General features: G+C 32.2%; 2 protein-coding genes across 3 annotated transcripts; both read right to left on the reverse strand.

Annotated features, from left to right (window-relative positions):
- Nucleotides 1–210: 210 nt before the first annotated feature.
- Nucleotides 211–12587, reverse strand: LOC126815697 (copine-3). 2 transcript variants are annotated; one of them, XM_050541576.2, is made up of 14 exons: nucleotides 12555–12587; nucleotides 10660–10866; nucleotides 10274–10453; nucleotides 9816–9890; nucleotides 8635–8709; nucleotides 7901–7984; nucleotides 7163–7252; nucleotides 6491–6583; nucleotides 5280–5366; nucleotides 4977–5170; nucleotides 4372–4478; nucleotides 3765–3907; nucleotides 3091–3327; nucleotides 211–2751 (listed from the first exon to the last, which is right to left on the reverse strand). In XM_050541576.2, the coding sequence occupies exons 2-14, from the start codon at nucleotides 10828–10830 to the stop codon at nucleotides 2620–2622; spliced, it is 1668 nt and encodes a 555-aa protein (XP_050397533.1). In that variant the 5' UTR covers nucleotides 10831–10866; nucleotides 12555–12587; the 3' UTR covers nucleotides 211–2619. The 2 variants fall into 2 exon arrangements, with proteins under 2 accessions (XP_050397533.1, XP_050397532.1); XM_050541575.2 differs by having other exon boundaries at nucleotides 12303–12566.
- Nucleotides 12588–14057: 1470 nt separating this feature from the next.
- LOC126815698 (copine-3) lies at nucleotides 14058–27764 on the reverse strand. Its single transcript, XM_050541577.2, has 14 exons — nucleotides 27561–27764; nucleotides 26710–26923; nucleotides 26235–26414; nucleotides 24341–24415; nucleotides 22940–23014; nucleotides 22000–22083; nucleotides 20564–20653; nucleotides 19781–19873; nucleotides 19090–19176; nucleotides 18786–18979; nucleotides 18123–18229; nucleotides 17285–17427; nucleotides 16378–16614; nucleotides 14058–15621 (listed from the first exon to the last, which is right to left on the reverse strand). The coding sequence occupies exons 2-14, from the start codon at nucleotides 26878–26880 to the stop codon at nucleotides 15496–15498; spliced, it is 1662 nt and encodes a 553-aa protein (XP_050397534.1). The 5' UTR covers nucleotides 26881–26923; nucleotides 27561–27764; the 3' UTR covers nucleotides 14058–15495.
- Nucleotides 27765–27998: the final 234 nt, after the last annotated feature.

Here is a 27998-nt window from a genome sequence, read left to right on the forward strand (position 1 = left end):
GAATTGACTCAAGTTGATATTTCGGCACTGCCTATATACTAATTCAGTTTTAGTAGGGGCTAGTTTTGACAGGAGAGATTCACAAACAAACTGAAGTGATCTAATAATTTGTGGTTACATATATACATCCACATCTGTTACCATCAGTTTTGAGGTTGATTTGCAGATAACTAGATCTAAGATTATGTCAAAAAAGTCTTGACAAAAACACAGTATTATTTATAAGTTTATTCATATAACGTAGAGTTCTAAAAATTATATAAAGAAATTAAAAATATCATAAAATATTTTTAAAAAACCCATTTAAGTCAAGACAGAAAAATAGTAACCAAATCTATTAAAACATCTTAGTACATAAATCTTCAATATGTTTACACGAATTAATGTGTAATTACTACACTTTAATAAAAAAAAAAGATAGGTTGCCAGGCAACAAAACATACGCCCACAGCAGCTAAATCGTCCGGGCAGTCAACAAGAGTTGTCGCATATTTTTACTTTTTTCGGTAATGAAACATTTATAATACACTAAAATCTGATTAAGAGCAACATCTCAGAAAACCATTAGAATTTGTTTGGTTTTTATAAAGTTCTGCCCCATGCTAACGTTTTGTATACAAAACTTTTAATACTGTATCATGAATTTAGCTGTTCCAAGTCATAAAAATTCATTGAAAATCAATATACTTGTTCGTCTCAAGATTTTTCGAAGTGGTCAAGGGCCATAACTCTGGCAGTAATTATCGGAAATCGCTGAAAATCAATAGGCTTCTTTGTCTCATGACCTTAAACACTGTGTATAAATTTAAAGTCAATCGGATATTAACTTTGGCCTCTAGAGCGTCCACAAGATTTTTTGAAGTGATCAAGGGCCATAACTCTGGCAGTAATTATCGGAAATCGCTGAAAATCAATAGGCTTCTTCGTCTCATTGCCTAAAACATTGTATATAAATTTAAAGTCAATCGGATATTAACTTTAGCCTCTAGAGCGTCCACAAGCAATTGTGGACGCCGGACGGACGAGGGCCACGACAATATACGACCACATTTCAATGTGGGCGTATAAAAAGTAATTTGAATTTTGTTTACAAATATTAAAATTCTGTATAAATTTCTGAAAGTATTTTGGTATAAAAAAAACGAATAAATTTAAAAAATTAACAAGTAAACAATGTTTTAAAATATTTCTAACTTGGGTGTTTCAAGATGTCAACCACCTGATTAAAATACAGATCTATATTTCGTTCCACTTTTTATACTTTCGATGGACTCTACTACATGAAGATCTGAAAGGTTGTAGTGGAAGGTCACGTCAGGGGTCATATGAGCGGCTTTTGACCCTAAGACATCAGACATTTGATTAACCAATCAACATTGACGTTTCTAGTAGGTTACCTACAGTTCGGTGCATCTCACAGCAAAAACTAGCCGTTGCATTGGCTAATCCCTCACATCATCCAGAACGCGAGTTCTATAAAAACTCTTCCAGATCCTAGTGTAGTAAAGACAAGTAAAACGAAATTTTGAACTATAAAAAAACGAAATAGGATTTGTGTTTTAACCAGATTAGTTAAAAAAAACCATAAATATAACTTTTTGTCTACTTAACTACTGAAATATTTAATAGAGCTGGGTCTATTCTGTATAAACTATATAAAACATACCATGGCATATACACTGACTACTATATAATGCCTTGAAAATCTACTTCCTATATTAACAGACCAGTAGGTACTAACTATTAACACAATTGTTGCAAGTTGAGGTATCAAGAATGATATTAATAATTAATTTAATTGACTAAAATATTATGCATGGTGGTCCACACTATAAAATAATATACAAATGTACATTTTATTAGACAAAACATATACATGATTTAAAAGCAAAAATTACTAATTATTTTTTTTTCAACTCACCAGGCATGTGTGATTTAGCAGTATAACATGTACATTCTATACATAAAGAAAAACTAACAATGATGTTAAATATTTATGAAAGCAAGTCCTGTTATCTTTTTATTTTCCCTAAACTATTTATAATACTGGGTGTAATTTTAAAATGTTTTAATAAAGCTACAGGTAATATTTAGAATACAAAATGATATCATTATTTAGCTTTTTATACAAGGGAAAATATATGTTAGTGTAGAAAAAGTTAATATTAGTAAAACAAAGTAAGTTATTTCAAAGAATACTATAATAAGAGCCCTATATTAGTGAAGCAAATAACAATGAAGATCATATGAAAAGTAAACATTCATTACCAACAAGAAGAGGGAAGGAATAAGGCAGAGAACGTGGATTTAATTTATAAATTACAACAATAATTGTAAAACACTTGTTGGTATTATCTAGTCTCATCAAACCATTCTCATAATGTCTAGTTAGTTAGATAAAACTCACTTGAAATCTACTTGAAAGTCCATCTTTGACTGATTTCTGTGGTGTGACATTTCAAACTTGTATATATGTACCCTTTTTGCCAACTGTTGAAAGTCTTGCACCATCAGTAAGAATTCAACTTTAAGTATATATAAGTTGTTCCAGATATTTGTTGGAAAATTGAGATAGCTGGATTATTGAGATGCAGTAATATCCTTCAATGGAGATGTTTATTATGAAGAAGCTGATGGTGGTGGAGGATTGGGTTTCATTACATTAGGTATCATACCTCTCATCTTATAATAACCTGTTACTTGTTTTGGTACTTCAGCTAAAACATGACGAGCTAATTCAGCAGGATTTGCCTAAAAAAATCAAATACATTATTATAATTTAAAGGAATAGTCCTGGATGTCATAGGGTATCAATTAATACAATTGGCTTTAAGTAATGCAAATCAAAATGCAAATCAATAGCCTATTTACCTAAAAGATAGCCTAAAATACTTAACCATTATGTGTAATAAGTGACGCAATAAAAACACTACAGCCGGCTTATAGATATGGTTGTCCAGACACTACCGCAGCTGTCACTGGGGAAACTTTTTGATTATATTAAAGTATAATATAGTCTCAATTGTAATGTCCCAAACAGTGATTCAAATGGTTCTTCACAAGTATAGATAGTACAGTGACATGTCTTACCCGTTTAAAATCTCTAAATGGTACAAACTGAACAATGTCTCTTACAGCAGACTGACCATTGGGTGCTCTTAATACTCCATTATCACCATCTAATGTATCCATGTCATGAAAATCAGCATTACCTACTCCTACTATTATTAAAGACATTGGTAGTTTAGATGCTTGAACTATACTGTAGAGAGTATTAGCCATATCAGTTAAAACACCATCAGTTAATAATAATAAAACATAGTAGGCCTGAAAAATATGAAAATTGAGATAAAAATTATCAGCAGAATAATTCTGGAGAGAGAGAGGTGTTCAACTTTCATGTCATTTCGGGATTAACACATTGATCTTGGATTGAACCCATGACTTATATTAACAGGCCATAAGATCTACCGTTCATACTTGTCTGGGATATTATTATTGTTGAAGCAGAGAGAGGCAGTACACAGAAAGATTGTGTATAATAATTTTTGATCAAAGTTACCAAATTCTAATTGAGTTGCAATAAATAAACACTAAGAACATGTCCATTCAATATCAGAGATTCGGTTGGACTGAAAATCAAGTCTAACCTTTAATAGAATTCTGATTTGTTTTCCCATCTTGAAATTTATAAATAGTTGAACAAAAATATCAGAATAGAAAGCCATGACATTTCCATCTCCATGTGTGTATCTTAAACTTACATGAGCTCCTTTAGTTGTTTCTTCTTGTTGGGCTGTAGCAGCAAATCTAGCAACATGATTTATAATAGGTGATGCATTAGTTGGTCCATATAACTGTACTTGTGTTATACAATTCATATACGCTTGTACCACACCCTCAATTCCTGTTCAATAATAAGTCATATTACATGGCTAGATCACATCTCAAAGGAAAAAAACGTGTGAGGGAACAAACAGGTCAACCATAGGTGAATCCATTAAATAACACAAGTGGTGATGGATTGAACACACCTTGTACTACTTCAAGCATCATATGAAAGGTAAAAGTGAGTATGACCAGGAGAAGAAACTGAAGTCACTGATTTAAAGACTGTTGATATTCCATGGGAAGAAACAAAGAAAGTAGATTTGGAATGTAGCCAACCCAAATTAATGAGAAGTAGTATTGGACTGAAATCAATGTAATTTACTGTGAAGGCCCTCTGTTCCATTGTGAATAGAAAGGACTAAATAAATATATGTATAAACATAATAGTTCTATTTCTCTATGTTCAAACATCAAAACAAGTTAATGTATATAATTCTGGATTCATGATTGAAAATTCTGAAGTCATTATAATATACCTACCAGCACAATATGGATTCTGCATATTAAAATTGATAGCAAATTCATGAGAAACTTGATACCGAGGTGGAACTTTGGCACCAAATCCAAGAGCAGGAAATAATTTATCACTATAATAAATACATAATTAACAAATTAATTAAAACAAATTTAGTCTCTGAAATTGATGAATTTGTTAGCATGATACAACTTTAATAGTTATATCAAATTTTATATTCCTTAAATCATCATGCAATTCGTTGTCTAAGGGGAGACAATAAGAATAAATAAAAAAAAGGATAGAAGAGTTGTTTCCCATTAAAGCCCTTTTAAATTCTGCCTCAAAAGAGAAAATGCATTTATGAAAGGTGTGAATTTTTATCTTTTCTTACCTATCATAATCTTGACAAACATAGCCCACAGCTCTGATAGCTTGCATATATTCATTAGGTTGATTCAGGTGTTTCTTACCTATCATAATCTTGACAAACATAACCCACAGCTCTGATAGCTTGCACATATTCATTAGGTTGATTCAGGTGTTTCTTACCTATCATAATCTTGACAAACATAACCCACAGCTCTGATAGCTTGCATATATTCATTAGGTTGATTCAGGGGTTTCTTACCTATCATAATCTTGACAAACATAACCGACAGCTCTGATAGCTTGCATATATTCATTAGGTTGATTTGGATTTATATAATGTAAAGATGATGGTTCCCGTGGGTTACCATTTGATGCTGTAAAATCTATCCCAACAGTAAAATTAATCTGCATACCACCAAAAATATAATCTAAGAACGAATAATCTTTAGTTATCTGCAAATAGAAGACATAATATTAATTATTGTACAGGCCAGATTTAGTTGGGGTTTGTTGTAGTCATTGTTCACTCACAATCTAATAAATATATTCAAAAAGACTTTACCTTACAAGATGTCAAAATTACCACTCCTGAATCAGTGTACTTTTTCTTTTTTGCTTTTTTCTTTTCATTTATGCAAGGCCAGGACGGCTACAATTGAAAAAAGTAATAATTTAAATAAAGATTACATAATATACAATCAATGAGTTATATTGGGTTCTAGGATCATTATGTTCAAATTTTGTTTATATTTGATCACATTAACAATCTCATGATTGTAACATTAATTAATATCGTCTGCCTAACCTCATGGGTTTTTCAAGGTATTACTGCTAACACTGTAACCAGGGTATCATTTAATCTTGTGTATTTAGCACTAATTTCTTTCACATTCGTTTGATATCAAATCTTTGTTTAAAAATTCATAAAAATTATCTGATTTGTACTTGTGTCAAGTTTAAAGCTGACTGATTAATTTTGATAATGGATGTCCAATTTACAAGTATTTAATTTCCTGACCACTGTTCAAAAATTAATCATTATACATAAATGATCAATTGGGTTGTTTATTATTTAACAGTGATCGAGAAATTAAACACTTGTAAATTGGACAATCATTATCAAAATTAATCAGTCAGCTTTAAACTTGACACATGTACAAATCAGATGTTTTTGGGTGATTTTAAAAGATTTTTTACAAATTTTTAAACAAAGATTTGATGTTAAATGAATGCGAAAGAAATTAGTGCTAAATACACAAGATTAAATAATACTCCGATTACAGTGTAATAAGTCACATGTGCCGGCAATTGAAAGATGCAATATGTAAGATTCAGATGAAGAGTTGACCATTCTTGCTATAATAATTCAAAAATAGATAATGAAAAATGAATATATTGAAAATTGTATTCAAATTAATTTATTATGAAGTTATGACTGTTTGAAAGGGTAGCGTAGATTGTTTATTATCATAGCACGGTACTTCACAATCAAGGCTATGTCTTGATTAGACATAGTATTGTTAAATTTTTTAATCTCACAGGTGTTTTAATCCATTTAAATCTCAGCCATCCAATAGTCTAGCCAATTGATTATAAACTTGTCATGTGAATAAATCAAATGTCTATAGTTTATATAACATTTGAAACTAAAATAAAAACCTGCTATAACATTTGAAACTAAAATGAAAAGCTGCAATCGGCAGATTTAGCTCTTTAATGAAACAATAATATACTGTATGTTGGAATGAAGAATTATTAAACAATATTATTTACTTCTTTTCCTTGAGCTGTCATTTCTTCTATATTTGTTATAAATCCTCCAATTAAATCATGTGAACCATCGCTATCCCAATCATATACGTCCATCTAATATAAATAAAACACAATATTCAAGTATTGGATACATGCTTCTACATAAACTCTATACCAACTTAAAAAGACATATCAATTTTAATAATTGAAACTACTCTGTTTTAAATCTGTACAGCACAGTTGACGCTTATGACTGGCCCCCAGATCCATTCACTTGATTTCATATTTGTTGTTTATTTCTTGCAATGTCTATGTAGTTTGTCTTACCTGCAGGTGTGTCTTGTAGGTTTGGTTTTGCATGTAGTGCGGTCCTCCTGCACTTTTTATTAAGTAATAAATATAAACTATTAAAATACTTTCTATTGTCACAAATATAATAGGTCATGAAGGATGGGTAAATTAATATACATTACATCACACATTAGCTTGTGGTGTCTTTAATTTTCACTAACTACGTCATATATAAGTACACAATGTTTATCTACCTTGCCAATGAATTTACTGCAGGCTTAATAGACATCTATAATTTTTTATTCAATATCTATCATTTTATTTTCTAAGTTAATCTTTGTAAAATAAAATACCAAATAAGTATACAGACTTGTTATATATAATCCTAACCATAATACTCACCCTAATTCTCTTTTTCCTGTCACCTCCACATAAAATTTGTAATGGAATAGAAAATGGCCTCCAACTTGGGTTAAGCTCATTTTTAACAACCTGTCAATAAATGACAAAATCATTTTTGGATTGAACATTTTCATCTAATATTATTAAATTTTAGAACGGACACAAATGCAAGAATGAAATTTTACCTTCCTACTAATTTACATTTTATAGAAAAAATCTGGAGAAATTGATATGGCCAAGGGTATTATGATCCATCTTGCAAATTTCTAGTTACCAGAGTAGTTCTTATTTTGTCTTCCTACACTATACCCTTGGATAATTAAAATACAGTTTTGTTTCTATTACTATTTTTGATTTTTGCACTACACCGACTTTCTATCATGCAACCCCCAAAAAACCCTCATAATCATTAACATAACATGCTTTCCTATATTTCACAATAATATTTAACGATAAAGACTATTTGATTAGTCAAGAAGTACATGTGACCTAATATAAACAGCAAAGTTGTTTTTCTAATTCGGAAATCTTTGTTATCAAATCCATTATGAATTCTGTACTAAGCTTTAAAAGTTAAAATATGAATGATGTAATAACTCTGTGAAACAGGTGTTAAAATCCAATAGTCTCTATGATTCAAATGGGCATATAACAAGAAAAATACTTTACATTTAACTGTAATTAGATTGGAGATATAGATACACAAATGGAAAGAGTAATAACTGTTTTATAACTTACCTCTGTTCTATGTACAACCTGCCATGAACCATCCATTGTTTCTTTTAATATCTCTAAATACGGATCAGATTTACCCATAAAATCCTTAGAGAAAAAAATATACACACAATTAATTGACAAAAATAATAATATTTAGTATAGAGAAACACTGAAAACAACATATCCCTTTTAACTGCAATCCATTAAAGATGCATTATGTAAGAGCTAAATCTGCCTAATACAGATAGTTCATTTGTCCTCAAATGTTATATAAATCATTAATTAGACATTTATTTACATGCCAAGCCCATAATCAATGCTGCTTTCAACGGATTTAAGTTGATTACTGGTTAATGCTTTAATTAAAAAGTAGATAATCAAGACTTTGTTTATTATCGTAACAATGGTAGCAATGACAATCGAGACTACATTGTTTTTCTAACGGCAAAAACAGAATGAAGGACCTGTAATTGACTCAAATTTTCAACATATTCCCTTTTCATTATCTATTATTATAGCGAAAACAGCCAACTCTTATCTAACTTTTACATAATGCATCTTTTAGAGATAGAAAATCATGGTAATCTTTAAAGAAAATGGAAATATTCTTACTATAGATGCAACATATCTAGAAATGTGCATTGATGTTGAGGCAGGTCCTACTACAAGAAAATTTAATGGCTCCTATTTTCAATAGTAAAAGGGGACACACTCTAAAAATTTGTATCTGATATATTCCAAACATTAATACATACTTTGTTATCTAACTTTGTGGCTCTGAATGTTGCTTGGAGAATTTCTCCACCTTCTTTTATTTCTTCAGTTCTTACCTGAAATATAAACAACTGATGTATTCAACAATATAAACAGTTGATGTATTCAACAATATAAACAACTGATGTATTCAACAGTATAAACAGTTAATGTATAAAACAATACAAACAGTTAATGTATAAAATGATACAAACAGTTCATGTATTTAACAATATAAACCACTGATGTATTCAACAATATAAACAACTGATGTATTCAACAATATAAACAACTGATGTATTCAACAATATAAACAACCGTTGTAATGAAATGAAATCACTGATGGGTCAGATCCAGTTTTCCATAGCCCTTAGTCATGACCGGCATATAGGGCAGATATGGAACCCATGAGTAATACCCCGTTACATCTTCAATAGAAGGTCTGATCTCGTTTTAACTTTGTATGTCTTATCAAGGCCTTTGTGTAATAACTTACACTTTTGGGCACTAATTTCGATTGGTTCCTGACATCACGAATACCAAGTCACATGCTTTCCAACTGAAACGTCTAGCTGTGATAATCGAGTTGCCAAGTTCAGGGTTTGTTCAATGTCAAGGTTGCTGGAACTTTTCGCTTTTTGGTTAACCCACTTCAAATTTAGTCCAAATCTTTCTAATTTATTTTTTGTTCTTCCATTTTGCTAGTAAGGTTGTTTTCTTTGGTTTTCATTGAGGTATTCAACTAAAAAAAAACCCTTTCAACGGCTGTAAACGAATCTATTTCTTTACGTGTTTGTATCACGTGTCTGTGGTAAAGAGAGATAACTATGTAAAAGTTTCGGAATTTCAGACTAATGTAGCAACGGCTAGATGTTGTAAAACTCGCAGGAACATGACCCTATTATGAGCTGGCTTGATTATAAAACTGGCTTATAAAAATGCTTGAACTACTAGTAATATTACATGGAATGAAATTAACATTCCGTTTCTGTGCTGATGCTTTTAAAGTTGAATTAGTGGAATTTGAAAATCCAAACTTACATAAAGAATGATTCTTATCCTTGATATAAATTCAACTTGCACTGGCAGTACACTACATGTCAAACAGAAGGCTAGATTGCTAGGTCGTGTTAGAATCAGAAAAATGAAACAAAACACCTTGTTTTAATTTAATTGTACTTACAGTGATAGTACCCATTCCTGCTTTTTGTCCATTTTTTAGTAACAAAGGTTTAACATAAGGTGTGTTGGAAACAAGCTGAAAAAAATAAATTACAAAAATATATTCACTTTTAGAACATAGACGATGGCTTGTCAGGCCACCCAATACAAACCTCAAAGACTTCCATGCTGGCTCTAAAAATTAATGTCAAGCAATCCTGTCAAGCAAGTACAGAGTATAATGGCTGACAAAGATAAAAGAAAACCTCTTAAATTCAGCAATTTGAATTATATCCATAAAATATGGCAGATGAGGTAGTGGTAATAACCAGAGCCTTTATTCACAATTAAAATAAAATATTTGAAGAATTCAGTCCTTTCACTGGCCAAGAGCTAAAATGTCTGCATTTTTAAAGAACCATAGTAATTAAAGATAGTTATATTAGATTCTGAGTGGTAAGTTTAGAAAGCATTGCTTACCTGACCCAGGGTACATTCAAGTTGGCCTAGAAAGTCATCGTCACTTAAATTAGGGGTTGTATTATCTAAATCATAAACAGCAATTGTAATCTTCTGAACTTCTTCAAAATAATAATTGGCAGTAAAGCTTTTAGAAAATTTTGGATCTAAACAATTCTTTATATTTTCTGTTCTTCCAATCTGAAAGGAAAAAATAAAACTAGACCTACCGTACTGGTAATTACTCTAAAAACCAAATTCATTTATTTAACATGCAGTACGTCTGTGCACTTCGACTTGTTTAGCATTCATCTGTTCAAGTTGTGAATATTTCTGTCAAGTGATAAAAAAATGGATGTGTATGTGAGCTCATTTTAAGCAAATATTCAGTACTCTTTATAAATTACCTCCGATAAATTTCCACCAGATCTTGCCATGTAAAGAACAGCACAGGGGTCTGATTTAGACGTTACATCTTTATTTAGTAAATTTTTACATTCAATTCTGATATCAACTTTAGTTACACATTCAGCTGTTCCACCAGGTACCTGATTCATATGGGGATATGGTTGAGCCATTGTTGTTAATTTTAATATCTGCTATATCAAAATATTCTGAAAAAAAAAAAGAAAGAAGAAAATAGAGTCTATAGAATAAATCCACATACACACACTTATTCAGTTATTGGGGAATCGTAAATTACCAGAATTAGAATCAGCTTGATAAGGCTAGAATATTTAAATAAATGACTATTTAGGTCAAGCTTTGTTTTACATTTTATATACCTAGACACAAACAAAATGAACCACTGATTTAACTCTCAGCTAAAATGTGATTTTTTTTAAAAAATACAATACGTACATAGCAGAAATGTGAATTTACACAAATGGAACTATGTGGAGCATAATAAAATCACAATAAAAACTTGCAAATCCATTTTACTCCAACCCAAAAAATCATCAAACATAGGATCATTGGCTGAACTAGGTATCTTCCCAATTCAAATTGAAATTTACCAACGAATGTTGCTATTTTATAAAAGATTAAATACACCCGACATAAAACGTACAAATCCTTTACTATCCGCCGCATATGTGGAAGATGTAGAAATAGGCAAATCAAATCCCAAATTATCATGGTCAGCAGCAATATCCTCCCTCATGGACCAGTTCAACTTATCTCCCTTGCAACTTTCAAAATCTAACATTCAAACGGCCATAAGGTCCCAATTCAATACTATTTATAAAACCGAATATATTTCTGGCAATTCAAAACTTAGAACTTACGGCACTGTAAAACCTACTATAGACTATCCAGCTAATTATTTGCTTCATGTACACAATAAAAACTTCAAGTCTGCTATGACCGCACTACGATTGAGTTCCCATAAACTAGAAATAGAGAGGGGCCGGTACAAGAACGTCCCCCCTGATATGAGACTATGTGCACTCTGTTCCCTCTCTAAAGCAGAAACCGAATTTCACTTCTTAATTGAATGTCCACACTATCAATCTCTTAGGCTAAATATTCTTTCTGCTACATTCAGTAACAACAATTTGGCCATAACGTTTGAAAAACTATTTGACCCTCCCCCTTCAGTTTCTGTGAGTGTATGCCATTATATATATAAAGCATTTCAACGTAGAAATCAAGCCTCGACCTAATAAGGTATTACAAGGCAAAACTTCACATTTTATTTTTTTATCCTTTTGACATCTATACATTTTTGAAGTAATGTTTCTGATAGATATTTTCACTTTTAACATGAACCTATGTATTTTATGTTTAGTATTCTTATAAATATATATATGTATATTGCTATTTATTTTTTGTCATGTTACTTATGTCATGTATATGAATTGTATGCGGCCTGAAATGGGTGTTATGATACAATAAAATCTTATCTTATCTTATCTTATCTTACTGGAGCAGCTGGAGGGATATCACGTAGCTATCCACTTTACGTTTTAGTGAAGTTCCTAATATGTGCATCAATAATCTACATGTTTTTGGTTTATCCCATAAGCTAAATATTTAATTTTACCCGTACTTTGTTTTTAACTTTCCTTAATTCTGTCGAAAGTTAGCTAGGTCTCTGTATTTTATAGTTGGCTAGTTGCCTACGCCTAGTCGACGACTATTTCACAATTCTGCCATCCATTGACGCCAGTGATTGTGTGCAACGCATACGTTATTCACTGCAAAAATTCTGTAATTTTATGCAAAGGTATTTAATCGGCTACTTTATAACATATAATTAATTAACAAAATGACTAAATTAGAAATAAACTTGTTTACGTACAATAAGGAAAGGGGTTGGTAGTTGTCTCCCTTGGCGGGCCACACCATGGATTAAGGCCACTAATAATTAATTTCATGCTGAATTTAAGTCACAGAACGCGTTACTCGTTTTTGAACACTTGTCATGGAGACGTGTATGAGTCATTATTTCTCGCTACTTTTAATTAGTCATGTGGATAAATGTTAATAAAAAAAAACCCACCAAAACTGTTAAATGTATGAAATGAACTATGAATTACGGTCAGCATCAAAATTTGTAAATTTAGACCTATGTCTTCAATGCTAAATTAAATTTTTATGTTTAAAATTTCTGAACGTCATTGAGCAATCACTTAAACACAATACTTTTATGAAAGTGGAATCTCTAAAAGTAGGCCTAATGTCAATCCAAAAATGGTTCAATTTTGTTCATTATTCTATAACTAGGCCTTCATGCAAATACAAGCAAATATCGTTTCCAGAATGACATCACTTTCAGAATTACGTCAAACTGTAATGACATCACAGTCTAGTCAACCACAATTTTTGTAAAAAAAGAAAGAAAAAAGGGCGGAACCTAGAGCTATGATGAATTTTAAAGTTATTGGTGATTTTTTTGTTTGTTTGATAATCTAAATAGAACAGTGTATATTTTGAGATTTGCCATGTAGTTATAGAAAAAACAAATGATCTCAATGACCATTGAATAACTCGAGCGGTATTTAATGGTCATTGAGTTCTGTCTATTTATTTACAAAGATATGATGAACTGAAAATCGGTCAACATTCGACGACAAGCCAGCCCCAACTATGATTTTCTCTGAAATCATTTAATGGGCCTTTTTCATCGAGATTGAATACACTACAAGAGGTTATACCATTTATATTTTTGTTTTGTTTTCTTAGTTAGACAATTTGAGTACACTTTACTCAAAAACTTTAACCAGCAAAATGTTTACTTGTATCACTATACGAAGCTTGCAAGCCCTATTCTTCCTTCAATATTTCTCAGGGTGTCAAGCAAGCTTAATCTGGAATTAGAGTACCCCAGTTAAAAATTCCACCCCTTAACACCCAAAGCAATGAAATGATATGAAATGAGGTTTAACGTCCTACTGATCTGCTCCGACTGGGCTAATAAAGACGGAACACCCAAAGCTCTGTTCTAGTTACCATAAAGATTCTGCTCTGTTGACTACTCTAAAAGATATTCATCCAACTTGACAGCCCATGGGCAACTCAAGTTCATGATTCTAGCTCGTGAGCATCTCTTGACACCCTGGTTGACACCTGTACCAGTCCAATTTGTTTATTTCTTAGCTAGGTCAGAAATACACAATATTCTACTTACAAAGAACATCTTGAATTCACAAAAGTATGGTAGTCAATATTTATTGTTGACAGCAGAAGTGATAATAATAAGCCCAATGCGCTAAAAAAGCCATGGTGTCAATTGATAGAATTTTCAGAGGCCCGAATAGTATGTCAAAAAAGTCTATTTACAAAAACACAATATTATATTTAAGTTTATTCATATACATGTAACATAGAGTTGTAAAATTTTATAAAGAAATTAAATATATAAAATATTTCATATAAAACATTTAAGTCAAGACAGAAAAATAGTAATTGTAATATTTTTAAAATCTTATTACAATCTTCAAGATGTTTCTTAAATGAACATGTACACAGAATGCTTCAATAACAAATAGACGATTTTACAAATATTAAAATTCTGTATAAATTCCTGATATTGTATATAACAAAACAATAAAGTAATAAAATTAGATAAAATCAACAAGAAAAAAAAACCTGTTAAAATATTTCAAAATTGCTTGTTTCAAGATGAATCTAGTGTCAACCACCTGGTTCTATAAAATTCACATAAACTGGACAATTTAGAAATTTTACTTTACTCTAGACTATATTATTACTGTTCAAAAGTGAATAAATTCTCTACTTCCTATACAAACAGACTAGTAGGTATTAACACAATTATTGAGATGTTGAGAATGATTTTAATAATTTATTTAATTGATTAAAATATTATATATACTCAACATTGTAAAATAATATATACAAATCTGCATTTTATTAGACAAAACATACATAATTAAAAATCTGAACAAAAACAGAAACTAGAAATTAATTTTATTCAAAATGCAGTTTCTTTATAAACTCACTATGCAAAATGTGTTTGGGCTATTAAAATTTCAGTATAAATACAGTTAAATGTGCACAGAATTACTTAGTTGCAGTTATAAGAATTGTTAACCATATCTTAAGTATATGTTTTCATTTGTTTATTAATGCCACAGATAATATTTAGAACACAAAATGGGTTCATTCTTTAGCTTTCTGACATATATCATCACAAACATATTTTAGTGTAGAAAAGCTACACTGAACACAATATCAAGAAATAACATGTAATTTCAGGAACAAAACTCCTCTTTTAGGTGATTAATTTGAATTCATGCCAACATATAATAGACACGACTAGCTGGATAATTGAACTAATTTGTACTGAGTATTAACATTCATTAACAACAAGTAGAGGACGGGAATAAGGCAGACAACATGGATTTATATAATAAACTACAACAGTAATTGGAAAACATATTCATTAACATTCATTAACTACAAGTAGAGGAAGGGGATAAGGCAGAGAACATGGATTTATATAACAAACTACAACAGTAATTGGAAAACATTTGTTGGTGTTATCTAGTCTCGCTAATCCAGCCTCATAACATCCAGTACAGTAGTCCAAGTTTACCAAAATTCAAACTCATATATATGAGTAATAATTCATATGCAGCATCCTATCACACTATGATTATGATGATTAAAACATCCATAGACTAGCCAATGAAAGAAATACCGTTTTCCAAATATTTGTTGGCAGACTGACATAGCTGGATTATTGAGATGCAGTATTATCCTTTCAATGGAAATGTTTATTATGAAGATGGTGGTGGAGGATTGGGTTTCATTACATTAGGTATCATACCTCTCATCTTATAATAACCTGTTACTTGTTTTGGTACTTCAGCTAAAACATGACGAGCCAATTCAGCAGGATTTGCCTGAAACAATCAAATACATTATTATAATTTAAAGGAATAGTCCTGGATGCCACAGGGTATCAATTAATACAACTGGCTTTAAGCAAGTCAATCGAATGCCAAGTTTTAACATAAAATAGTCTGTTCTTCCAAAAGATCACCAAATTATCATAACTCAGCTATAAAAATTAGGTGTATTGCTTATAATAAGTGCCCTAATAAACTCAACAACATATCCAGATACTACTGTAGATGCCAGTTTGGAAACTTGTTGATTAATAAAATTTAACTCCTTGTTTGAGCTAGAATAAATCATATTCAAAGGCTGTATTTTTTTTACATATAATTAACCAGATTTAATCACTAAGTATCAGGGATTTCTCCTTTAATATAGTGTTAATTGTAATGTCCCAAACAGTGATGCAAATGGGCCTTCACAAATCTATATAATTAAATCAATACTGTCTGTGTGTATGTTTGGCCATCATGCTTCGTAGCCGTGATCCACCCCCACAAGTGGTATCAAATTAACACGCATGACTCGGTGAATGTTTTAGGCCATTATTTATGAAAGTGAAGGTCACAGATCTTGGGGCTTAGGCAGATCTTGGCTGTCTGTATGTATGTTCACCCATCATGCTTCGTCGCCCGATCCATCCCCACAGATCTTTAGCCCTTGGTGAAGTCAGGTGTACAGCTAGTATAGTAATTTTATTACAAAATGTGTATGTTGCCTACTTTTATCAAAATAAAATGAAGTACAGTGACATGTCTTACCCGTTTAAAATCTCTAAATGGTACAAACTGAACAATGTCTCTTACAGCAGACTGACCATTGGGTGCTCTTAATACTCCATTATCACCATCTAATGTATCCATATCATGAAAATCAGCATTACCTACTCCTACTATTATTAAAGACATTGGTAGTTTAGATGCTTGAACTATACTGTATAGAGTATTAGCCATATCAGTTAAAACACCATCAGTTAATAATAATAAAACATAGTAGGCCTGAAAAATATAATATGTGAAAATTTAAAACCAATAGAAATTGAGATTCCCACTTTTTGTCTATTATGTAGAATAATTCTAAAGATAGAGAGAGGGCGAAATGGGGTTTATACTAGTTTATAGTCCAATTAACACAAACCATGTAATTTTGGTACTAATATGAGATATTTTTTCATCTTAATTAAATAGAATCTTTTCAGGAGTGTTTTAGATGAGTAAGAAAACCAGAGTATCTAAAAAAACGCATGGGAGACGTCTCTACTCCTGTCACATACTAACTTGGACTTAAAATAGATAACATGCCATATGATCTACAGTGCAGTTGTGAACTTTCAATTTCAATTATCCAGTCTTTCTTCCAGCCAGTTTGTTTAAGTGTACATACAATCAGTAACAAATAGAAACAGTTTATTAGTCTTTTCCATCCAATAATGATGGATATCCTATGCTTTGGATGATACATAATATATGCAAATTGTTGTTATTTCAAAACAAAGAAGATACAGTCTCGCTCGGCACAATTAATTATAAAACAAAATTGTTATATTTAACATCTTTTCTTGCATATTTCACAAATATGTTAAGTTTTTTACAAAAATAGACAGAGATAAAATTGGACTGGATGGTCGAGAAATATTGTCTAATCAATATATATGTAATTAAAACTTACATGAGCTCCTTTAGTTGGTTCTTCTTGTTGAGCTGTAGCAGCAAATCTAGCAACATGATTTATAATAGGTGATGCATTAGTTGGTCCATATAACTGTACTTGTGTTATACAATTCATATATGCTTGTACCACACCCTCAATTCCTGTTCAATAATAAGTCATATTACATGGCTAGATCACATCTCAAACCTAAAACAATGGGAGAGAACAAACCATCCAACTACAGGTGAACATACCTTGCAACCGTGCATTGCCCTCTCTCAAGCATAATGCAACAGGATTTGGATCTTGGGGGGAGGGGCATTGGCTAAGTGAATGAGGTACTGGCTCATTAACCAAGAGGACCTGGGTTTGATCCAAGTTATGGCGTTCCTTGTGATTTTTGCAGCCTGACAAGGGCAAGATAAGCCTTGGCAGTTGGAATTCAATGAAGAGTAGCTGGAAACGCCACCGCCAGGGCCAAATATTACTCACAGGACCGTCTTCACTAGCCCGGTGGGCGCAGAAAAGTAGGACATTAAACTTTATTTCATTTAACTGGAACCCACAAAGCAAGAAATATCAAGTACAATGCAGAGAAACAAAGAAAGTAGATTTGGACACTGTCAATAGCAATTACTGAATAGAACAAGATGACATTTCATAATCATATACTCGTATATCACAAGTTCAAGTTCTTTATTCCTTTAAGTCAACATGAATACACATAATCATATGCACTAATATCACACTCTCAATTCCTGTTAACAAACAACATAATAGTTATATTTCTCTTATCTACAAACATATTGTATATAATTCACAAATTCATGATTGAAAGTCAATAAAATACACCTACCAGCACAATATGGATTCTGCATATTAAAATTGACAGCAAACTCATGAGAAACTTGATACTGAGGTGGAATTTTGGCACCAAATCCAAGAACAGGAAATAATTTATCACTGTTATAAATAAATAAATTATAGCATGATAAAACTTAATATATTTATAATATTTTTATATTCCTTAAGCCATGGTGGCTTAGCCTACCGGCATGGTTTCCCCTTGTCAGTGATGTAAGAGAGCTGGCCTGACAAGGACAGCTGTCTAGTCATTTGGATGGGACAAAAAACCAATGTCCCGTGTACATATTGGTGTGTACCTAAAAGATCACTTGGCAGTAAGAATTTGATTTATAAAAGTAGGCTGTAGCACTGAGTCGGGGCAGAATGTTCCTCATAGCACACTGTATGGCGTATGCCTGTCTTTATTCAGTCGGAGCAGAACAGTAGGATGTTAAAACCCCATTTCATTTTATTTCACTGAGTCGGGAAGAACACAAAAAAAAATGGAATAGAAGAGTTGTCTCCCATTAAAGCCTCAGACATTTCTGGATTATATTTTACTTGGATTTCTCTGTAGAGAAAATGTTTGCTTACCTATCATAATCTTGACAAACATAACCCACAGCTCTGATAGTTTGCATATATTCATTAGGTTGATTCAGGTGTTTCTTACCTATCATAATCTTGACAAACATAACCCACAGCTCTGATAGCTTGTACATATTCATTAGGTTGATTTGGATTTATATAATGTAAAGATGATGGTTCCCGTGGGTTACCATTTGATGCTGTAAAATCTATTCCAACAGTAAAATTAATCTGCATACCACCAAAAATATAATCTAAGAACGAATAATCTTTGGTTATCTGCAAATACAAGGCATAATATTAATTTTTGTACAGGCCAGATTTATTTGGGGTTTTGTTGTGGTCACAGTTCACTCACAATCTATTGAATAAATTTAAAAAGACTTTACCTTACAAGACGTCAGAACTACCACACCTGAATCGGTGTACTTTTTCTTTTTTGCTTTTTTCTTTTCATTTATACAAGGCCAGGAAGGCTAAAATTAAAATAATATAACATAAGATATAATCAATGATTTATGTTGGGAGTTTTGTGCAACAAATTTCTTACATTTGACAACGGCTGGCTGAAAAGTTCTAAGCCCGAAATTAGTTAGAAATGACAAAAGTTTCTGCAAGATCCTGATAATATTTTGGCCAGATTTGTAACCATGAAAAAGGCTTGTTTCCAAAAATTGAAAAGGAACTAGCCGGTCGTCATTGTCCTAGTATGAAGATGTCATGTCGGCTGTGAACGACTTTTTAGGGTGGCTGAAAATATTTCTTTCTGACCAGCATCCACGTCTTGCAATATCATTGGCAAAAGTGTATACACCTTGAGGGGGACTATGTAGAAAATTAAATGCAAACCATCGACTTTGTACATGTTTTTTTTACAGATAGACTTAGAACATTTCAGCCAGCCCTCCTATTTACAATCTCATAATTGTAATAAATATTATCTTCCTAACCTCATGGGGTTTTTCAAGGTATCACTGTTTATGAGTCCTGTGTGCAGAGGAATTAATGAAATAACAATATATCCGATGTTTAATTATCTCTTTAAGAATGAAAAAAACGTAATCAACCATAATTATTTACTTCTTTTCCTCGAGTTGTCATTTCTTCTATATTTGTCATAAATCCTCCAATAAAATCATGTGAACCATCACTATCCCAATCATATACGTCCATCTGATATAAATTAATCATAATATTCAAATATCGAATACTGTGGGTGAACTAACTTAAGAAATATATTTAAGAATTGAAACTATTAAGCATTAATCAATAAATCTAAATTATTAAGAAAATATTTTGTATTGTCAGAAATATAATCGTGTCACTATACTCAATCAATTAGAATCTAAGTTACCTTGCGCTAAATCATTGAGAAAACAAATGCCTTAGCCTAAGCTGAAAATGATCATCATCGAACTCAGTCAAGACAATGAACATGTCTCAATTAGAAGCAGACTTGTTGTGTACTAAAGCATTGAGAAATCAAATTGCTTATCTCTGCTTAACCTAAGCAGAAAATGCTCATCATTGAACTCAGTAAATGTATTGATATATGGAAATATACACCAAGTTTCATCAACCTCACTTTAGAATCAAAGATATTGTGACACAGTGTCTCAACTTATCAAACTGCTTTCTACTCTACTTAACCGGAGTAGAAAATGTCAATTTTCGAACATACATGAAGTTTCATCACTCTCACTCAATTCGAAACAAAGTTATCATTTCCCAAAGCATTGGCAAAAAATTGCTTAAACCCAGTCAAGACATGTACACCAAGTTTGAAAATTCTAGCTCAATTAGAAGCAGAGTTATTGTGCTCCACAAGGTGTGACAGACAAACAGACAGATTTTTATACTCACCCTTATCCTCTTTTTCCTATCACCTCCACATACGATTTGTAAAGGAATAGAAAATGGCCTCCAACTTGGGTTAAGGTTATTTTTGACAACCTGTCAAAAGAAGGAAAGCAATCAATTTTTCTTAAAATATTTTCGTCTGACATTAATTTGAAAAGTAAAATGAACATAAATGCAAGAATGAAATTTCACATTCCTTGTCATAGAAATTGTTGGAAGAAATAACAAGACCAACAGGATCATAATCTATATATAGCATGGTTCTTGTTATCAGTACTAGTAGTTGTTATCTGAGGTGTTGTCTTCCTGTACTTACGATACTACACAAGGAATAATGACTTGTATATGACGATAGGCTATCTAATTAAAAATTATCTTCTCCTGATTTTTACACTACATGGCAATCTCACCCACTTTTAAGAGAGAGAGAGAGAAATGGGGTTTAACGTCCACTCGACACAAACTAGGTCATTTCGAGACTAACATATAGTTTAATTTTATTTACATAATTCGCTTGCGCGTAGGGGTCTTTAGCAGTGGGAGGAAACCAGAGGCCCCGGAGAAAACCCACGAGGTTGGACAGGCGACCCTACTCCTTGCCACGTACAACCGAGGATTTGAAACCATGCCAGTCGACTCAATGATAGACTTTATGATACAGCGCGCGCACACTAACCATTCAGCCATCCAACCCCCCCACCCACTTTTAAAGAACTGTTTTAAAGTTTCTGGTGTATATGGTGTACAGAAGATACAATAAATATAATGGCCAGATAACTCTATGATTTGCACTGAAACAAGTTGGATATGAACAATACCAACATGTTTTAAAGCATTTTATTGTGAACTATTTAAAAGTCAAAATATGACTGTAAATATCTATACAGTAGAATCTGTATTAAGCAGCCACTCACAGATTCTACTGTACATGTATCAGCATTCGAAATTAAAGATCATAATGAAGAATCCCACTGAGTTTGAAAAATATTCTATAAACATATTCTGTATCATGTTCATTAATCTGAAGATAAATGCAAGCCTTCAGGTGAATAAATTCCTGGAGAGTGAAAAAAAAAAGCTCTCCTGGAATTGGAAAAAGGGAAAATCACTCCCTAAGAAATCTCTCCAGAATCTCTTATGTTAGGCAGATCAGTGCATGTTACTCGGTCTCTAAGTAAAAAATGTCGAGATTTAACAGTATTTTTCCCGATTATTTTCATTGTGCAAAGTCAATTTAGACTATTGAGGCGAGTGATAAAAAGTGCACCTCAACTGACATCCAGGTGTGTCAAGGAGAAAAATTGCATTCCTTTTCGTTAAGGCCTGTAAAAGGGGAGATAATTCTGAAATCTGTAATTGGACTAATTTCAATGAGGTTCCTTTTTACCACAAAATGAACAATTAATGCAAGAAAGTAGTCTGTAGACTTTATGACTTACTTCTGTTCTGTGTACAACCTGCCATGAACCATCCATTGTTTCTTTTAATATCTCTAAATACGGATCAGATTTACCCATAAAATCCTTGATATAATAAAAAATGAATGAAAAAAAACAATATCTAATATAGAAAAGATAGGTTGCCAGGCAACAAAACATACGCCCACAGCAGCTAAGTCGTCTGGCCTGTCAACAAGTGTTGTCGCATATTTTTTTCTTTTGTCAGTAATAAGAACATTTACAACACATGAAAGACTGATTACGAGTACTAACCTATTTACTAATTATCAGAAAACACTAGGAGACTGTCTATTCCAGCGAGATTTCAACAGACAAAACCGGCACATAATCCAATTTTCCAGTTGGTTTTCTAAATCAATTTTTTAGGACACAGGTGCTTCGATATTTTCAGATATTAAAGGACAATGTTGGTGTCAGCCATTACATCTTCTATACTAATATTTGTGACTGTCGTTTGTCTGTCTGTTCGGGGTTGGCGGCTACACTAGGTCTGCCCCGAGTCTGAAATTTGGGGTATAGGGGTAGCTCGGACTGGGGAGTAACATAGGCCAGGTGGCGTTAGTCTACCACTTCCGGTTTCGGGGTTATGATCCCCGAGCGAAGCTGGGCATTCTTCTAGTATGTGATAAAACTGGTTTAACACATTCCAAATATAATTCTAACACAGAGATCATTGCTACGGTAGATGCGTAATTATGATTTGAAGAAACAGGAAGTTGTTTCATGCATAGAGAAATAAAATGATGATCATCAAACTCAGTCAAGACATTCAGTCATTCACATAATGAACATCTACACCGAGTCTTAACATTCTATCTCAAAAAGTAAAGAAGCAGAGGTTTAATGTGTTCCAAAATATCTGACAGAAAGACTGACAGAAATGCAGGGGCAATAAAATAATAAAGACATAAGTACATACTTTGTTATCTAACTTTGTGGCTCTGAATGTTGCTTGAAGAATTTCTCCACCTTCTTTTATTTCTTCAGTTCTTACCTGAAATATAAACAGCTTATATACCGGTATTCATTCTTTGAATGGCGTTTAGTAATTGGGATATAATCAAGTAGGAAGCCACGGTGGCTAAGTGGGCAAGACACTGGCTCGCTAATCTGGAGGTTGCGTGTTCGATCCCTGCATTGGCTGAAAAAGTTCATCAGGATTTTCCGACGTGGTTTCCCCTTGTCAGTGGTGCAGGACAGAAGGCCTGACAAGGACAGCTGTCTAGTCATTCGGATGATATGAAAACCGAGGTCCCGTGTATACATTGGACTGCACATAAAAGCTCCCTTGGCAGTTGGAATATAAGAGTAGGCCATAGTGCCGCTGATGTCTTCATTAGCCCAGTCGGATGATATAAAAACCGAGGTCCCGTGTATACATTGGACTGCACATAAAAGCTCCCTTGGCAGTTGGAATATAAGAGTAGGCCATAGTGCCGCTGATGTCTTCATTAGCCCAGTCGGACCAGAACAGTAGAACGTTAAACTCCATTTCATTTCATTTCATTAAATTTCATTTCATATAATCAAATAACACACTATTTATGGATAAAATTACAAATTCATTATCAATCAAAATGCACTGTAAACTGCACCAAAGACCCCCTGTTAAACAAAAGTAGAAAATAAAGAAAGCAAAGACACTCAAGAAACAAAACTTGCAAAGTGGTGGCTAAGCTAAAATTGTTGATTTAAAATAAAATGAAATAGTACAAACGGGCATCCTGTTTTAGAACAGGCATTTGAAAATGTTTGTTGAAGTACATGTAGTAAAATATATTCTATGGAATGTGATTTGTATTCCGTTTCTGTGCTTGCGATTTATTGGATTATCTAATTACGGTAGATATTTAACAGAACTACAGCCTAACTTTAATGTTTAACAGAAATATATATACAGTGTAGTAAAAAAAACAATCCGATTGTCTAACTTTAATGTTTAACAGAAATATATATACAGTGTAGTAATAGAACAATCAGATTATCTAAATGCAGTAGATATTTAACAGAAATACAGTTCTATTAAACACAACAATCGGAATAAAATTGGATATCAATTATATTTCGTTTAAATTTGTTTGTACTCTATACTGCCAGTGACATCTGACTATTTTCTAAGTTGTGGATGGTGTTAAGATAATGTGAACTTACTGAGCAATCAAATCGTCTGCATTTATATAGATGAATGCTTTTCATTTTCAATTCGAGTGTTTTTGGTTTTTTTTGTTGATATAAATTCAACTCTCACTGGCAGTACACCACAATATTAGAAAGTAAATTAATGTATTGCAAGAACCAATTTTAATTTGATTGTACTTACAATGATTGTACCCATTCCTGCTTTTTGTCCATTTCTTAGTAACAATGGTTTAATATAAGGTGTGTTGGAAACAAGCTGAAAAAAATAAATGACAAAAATATATTCACTGTTAAAAAATAGACGAGGACGTGCCCAACCCTGTAATACCAGCATCAAGTATAGCAACTATCGTGAACGACATAATGGTGATGTTGGCAGTTGGCAATGATTTGTCTTATATGAATGAGAGTCGACAAATTCCTAAATTCAACAATTTGGCTTATACTCCACATTGACTTATACCCTTATACCCATAAAATAATGTAGATATCGTAGTGGTAATAACAAGATACTTTTTGTTAATCCTAAACAGAAGAGTAGCAACTAGAACTGCGATGCAGTAATGACGGGTTTCACCGGTGCCCCGCTACCCTACAACACATGTCGCTTCCGGTACCGATGAAACCATTAAACAGGTTTCCATTTAAGCATTGCACACATCACATAAAATGTACGCAGAATAAACCAAATCCGGCAATATCAATGCATTGTATACATTCATTACATGTAAGTGATCCTGACAACATTACATTACTTCCGGTGATAATGAAAATGTTAAATTAGTTTCATGAAATCAGAAATAGCATAAGGCATCACATGGTGAAAATTTTATGTAAATCGAATAATATTTGCCACTTTTATAGACCAAAATCCTTGAAAAGTGACTTGTAGAAAATCGTGTATTTCTCTGCAACCGTACAAGTTAGAAACCATTTTTTGGTATTTGTATGATCGTGTGGGTTCATTCCATTTGTTGATTGGAATCAAATATCATAATTTTAAAAACAATACAAATCAGACTCATTTGAATAAAATATCTGTTTTGAAGGCTAAAAATACAGTTTTTGCCACAATCACGTTACTTCCGGTAACACTAAAAGGGTTAAATTACTTGTATGAAATCGTTAATGGCATTAGGTATCACACACGGGGAATTTTATGAAAATCGAATAATAATTGACACTTTTATGGACCAAAAACCTTGAAAAGTTACCTGTTGAAAATCATCTATTTCTCCGCAACTGAACAAGTTAGAAACCATTTTGTGATATCTATATGATCGTTTGGGTTCATTCTATTAGTTGATTGGAGTCAAATATCAAAATTTTAAACAAATAACAAATAAGACTCATTTGAATAAATTACTGGTTTTGAAGGTTATAAATACAATTTTTGTCCAAATTACGTCATTTCCGGTGACATTGAAAATGTTAAATTGGTTTGACCTTGTTAAAATTGACATTACGCATCAAATGGTGTCACTTTTATGAAAATCGAATAATAATTGACTCTTATACAGGCAAACTAGCGTAAAAAGTGACTCATACAAAATTGCCCATTTCTCGGCAACTGTTCATATTACAAATTAATTTTCACATACATTCTCTTCGTATGAATTATTGCTACTAGTTTATGAAAGTTGCGAAGAAATATTTTAAAATATGAAAAGCCTGAATGGGTTGTGAATAGCTCATTTTTTCACCTTTTTTCACCTTTAAATCGAAATGATTTCTGCGCATTAACAGGGCAAACCCTTTCAGTCATACCAGATTTGAAAAAAATAATATTTGCTTTCAAAAAGTGGTACCGATAAATAAAATAAAGTTTTTCGTAAAAATTTAAATTTTCAAAATTTGGCGCCTAATATCTCCGAAGATTCGTCGAAAATAAAAAATCCAAAGAACCTTAGCTATGTGCCTTGTCTCTGGCTATGTCAAAATGTATCAAATATTACAATCAGACAATTATTGATAACATTACGGCAAAATATCGAAAAACGACAACTTCGGTGATTTCCGAACAAAAACAATAGTGTGAAACCCTAATTAATGTGGCTTCGGTATAATTCTCTTACCTGACCCATAGTACATTCAATTTGACCTAGAAAGTCATCATCACCTAATTCAGGTGTTTTATTATCTAGATCATAAACAGCAATTGTAATCCTCTGAACTTCTTCAAAATAATAATTGGCAGTGAAGCTCTTAGAAAATTTGGGATCTAAACAATTCTTTATATTTTCTGTTCTTCCAATCTGAAATGAAAAATAAAAGTACCAATATCTAATCTACCTACTGGTAAGCAAATATTTTTGTGTTTTCCTTAAAAAGAAATTGTTCGCCAGAATAAGTTAATATGCAGTACCACTTTTGTACAATGTAAGTGTTTGTACTTCTTATGTTGAAGAAAATCGTCATACTGGTTATTTGTACTTTCAACGTAGCCTACTTATATATATAATATACAGGGAATTGTAAATTCACCAGGATCAATGAATATTTATTTCTGATAAATTTAAACAAGTATTTGGTATACTCTTAATAAATTACCTCTGATAAATGTCCACCAGATCTTGCCATGTAAAGAACAGCACAGGGATCTGATTTAGACATAACATCTTTATTTAGTAAATTTTTACATTCAATTCTGATATCAACTTTAGTTACACATTCAGCTGTTCCACCATGTACCTGATTCATATTAGGATATGGTTGAGCCATTGTTGTTAATTTTAATAATAATAACTGTTTTTATCAAAATATGCTGAAAAAAAGACAGGAAAAAAATAGAATTGAGCCACGGCACAAACATTTACGTATGCCAAATTATGATTAAAAATTATCAAATTTCGAATCAGTTGGCATTTCTTTTCCAAGTTTCAGTTTGTGTTTTATTTGTAAATGAAATAAAAATTATTATTATTACACCATGGACCTTATAAACTGAATTTGTCTAGCGCTGTACATACAATCTAATAAACTGCCAAAACTGTGGTCAGTGGTAATGAATATATCATAGGACCGGTCGAGATCCAAATTTTGAACCAATAATATAATGGCTTTGTGAGGCGCAATCTTCACCCCTTGCACAATAAATTACACAATTATTGTTTATCCAAAAGGTTAATTAAACAATGTTTTGTCGCAATTGGCATTGATTCTGTGGAAATATGTGGGTTACACATCGACATTATATATATATATATATATATATATATACATATAGTAACAATAACATTGGGAAATTACACAAAATGAAAAAGTCTAGGATATTTCACAATTCCGATCATTGACGTCAGTGATTCTTCCAACATAAATGTGCTGTAAAGTGTTGTTATATTATACAAAGGAAGTCATAGACAATAATCAAATTAGAAGAAACAAAAACTTGTTTCGTTTACCTACGGATCGAGGTTTAGGCCTGTATCTAAATATTAAAGTCACCTGCAAATTTCGTCAAGGTCACGAGATGTAAACGGGCAGGTGACCCGAAATTCAGCCCTAATCCTAACCATAGAAAAATATTTCTATGTCCTAACTGACAATCGTCTGCATCAATCAGGTGCCTTAACCCTGTTTACATATCGTGACCTTGACGGTATATGCAGGTGGCCTTAATATTTAGATCTGACAATATTGGTACTTATCTCCCTTGGTTGGCTAGCAGATGGACTAAGACTAGTAATTATGTAGTGCGAGTTATAAATAGACAATTTTTCCCTTAATTTTTTTCTCCCCTCTTCCTGCATTTTTGGGTTGACTTTTTGGTCTAGAATTGGAGAAAAGGGATCAAATTTGCAATTTCATAGCAGTTTTGGGTAATACTGATGATATTACAG

This window comes from Patella vulgata, chromosome 3 (assembly GCF_932274485.2).
Source record: "Patella vulgata chromosome 3, xgPatVulg1.2, whole genome shotgun sequence".
NCBI classification, from domain to species: Eukaryota; Metazoa; Mollusca; class Gastropoda; family Patellidae; genus Patella; species Patella vulgata.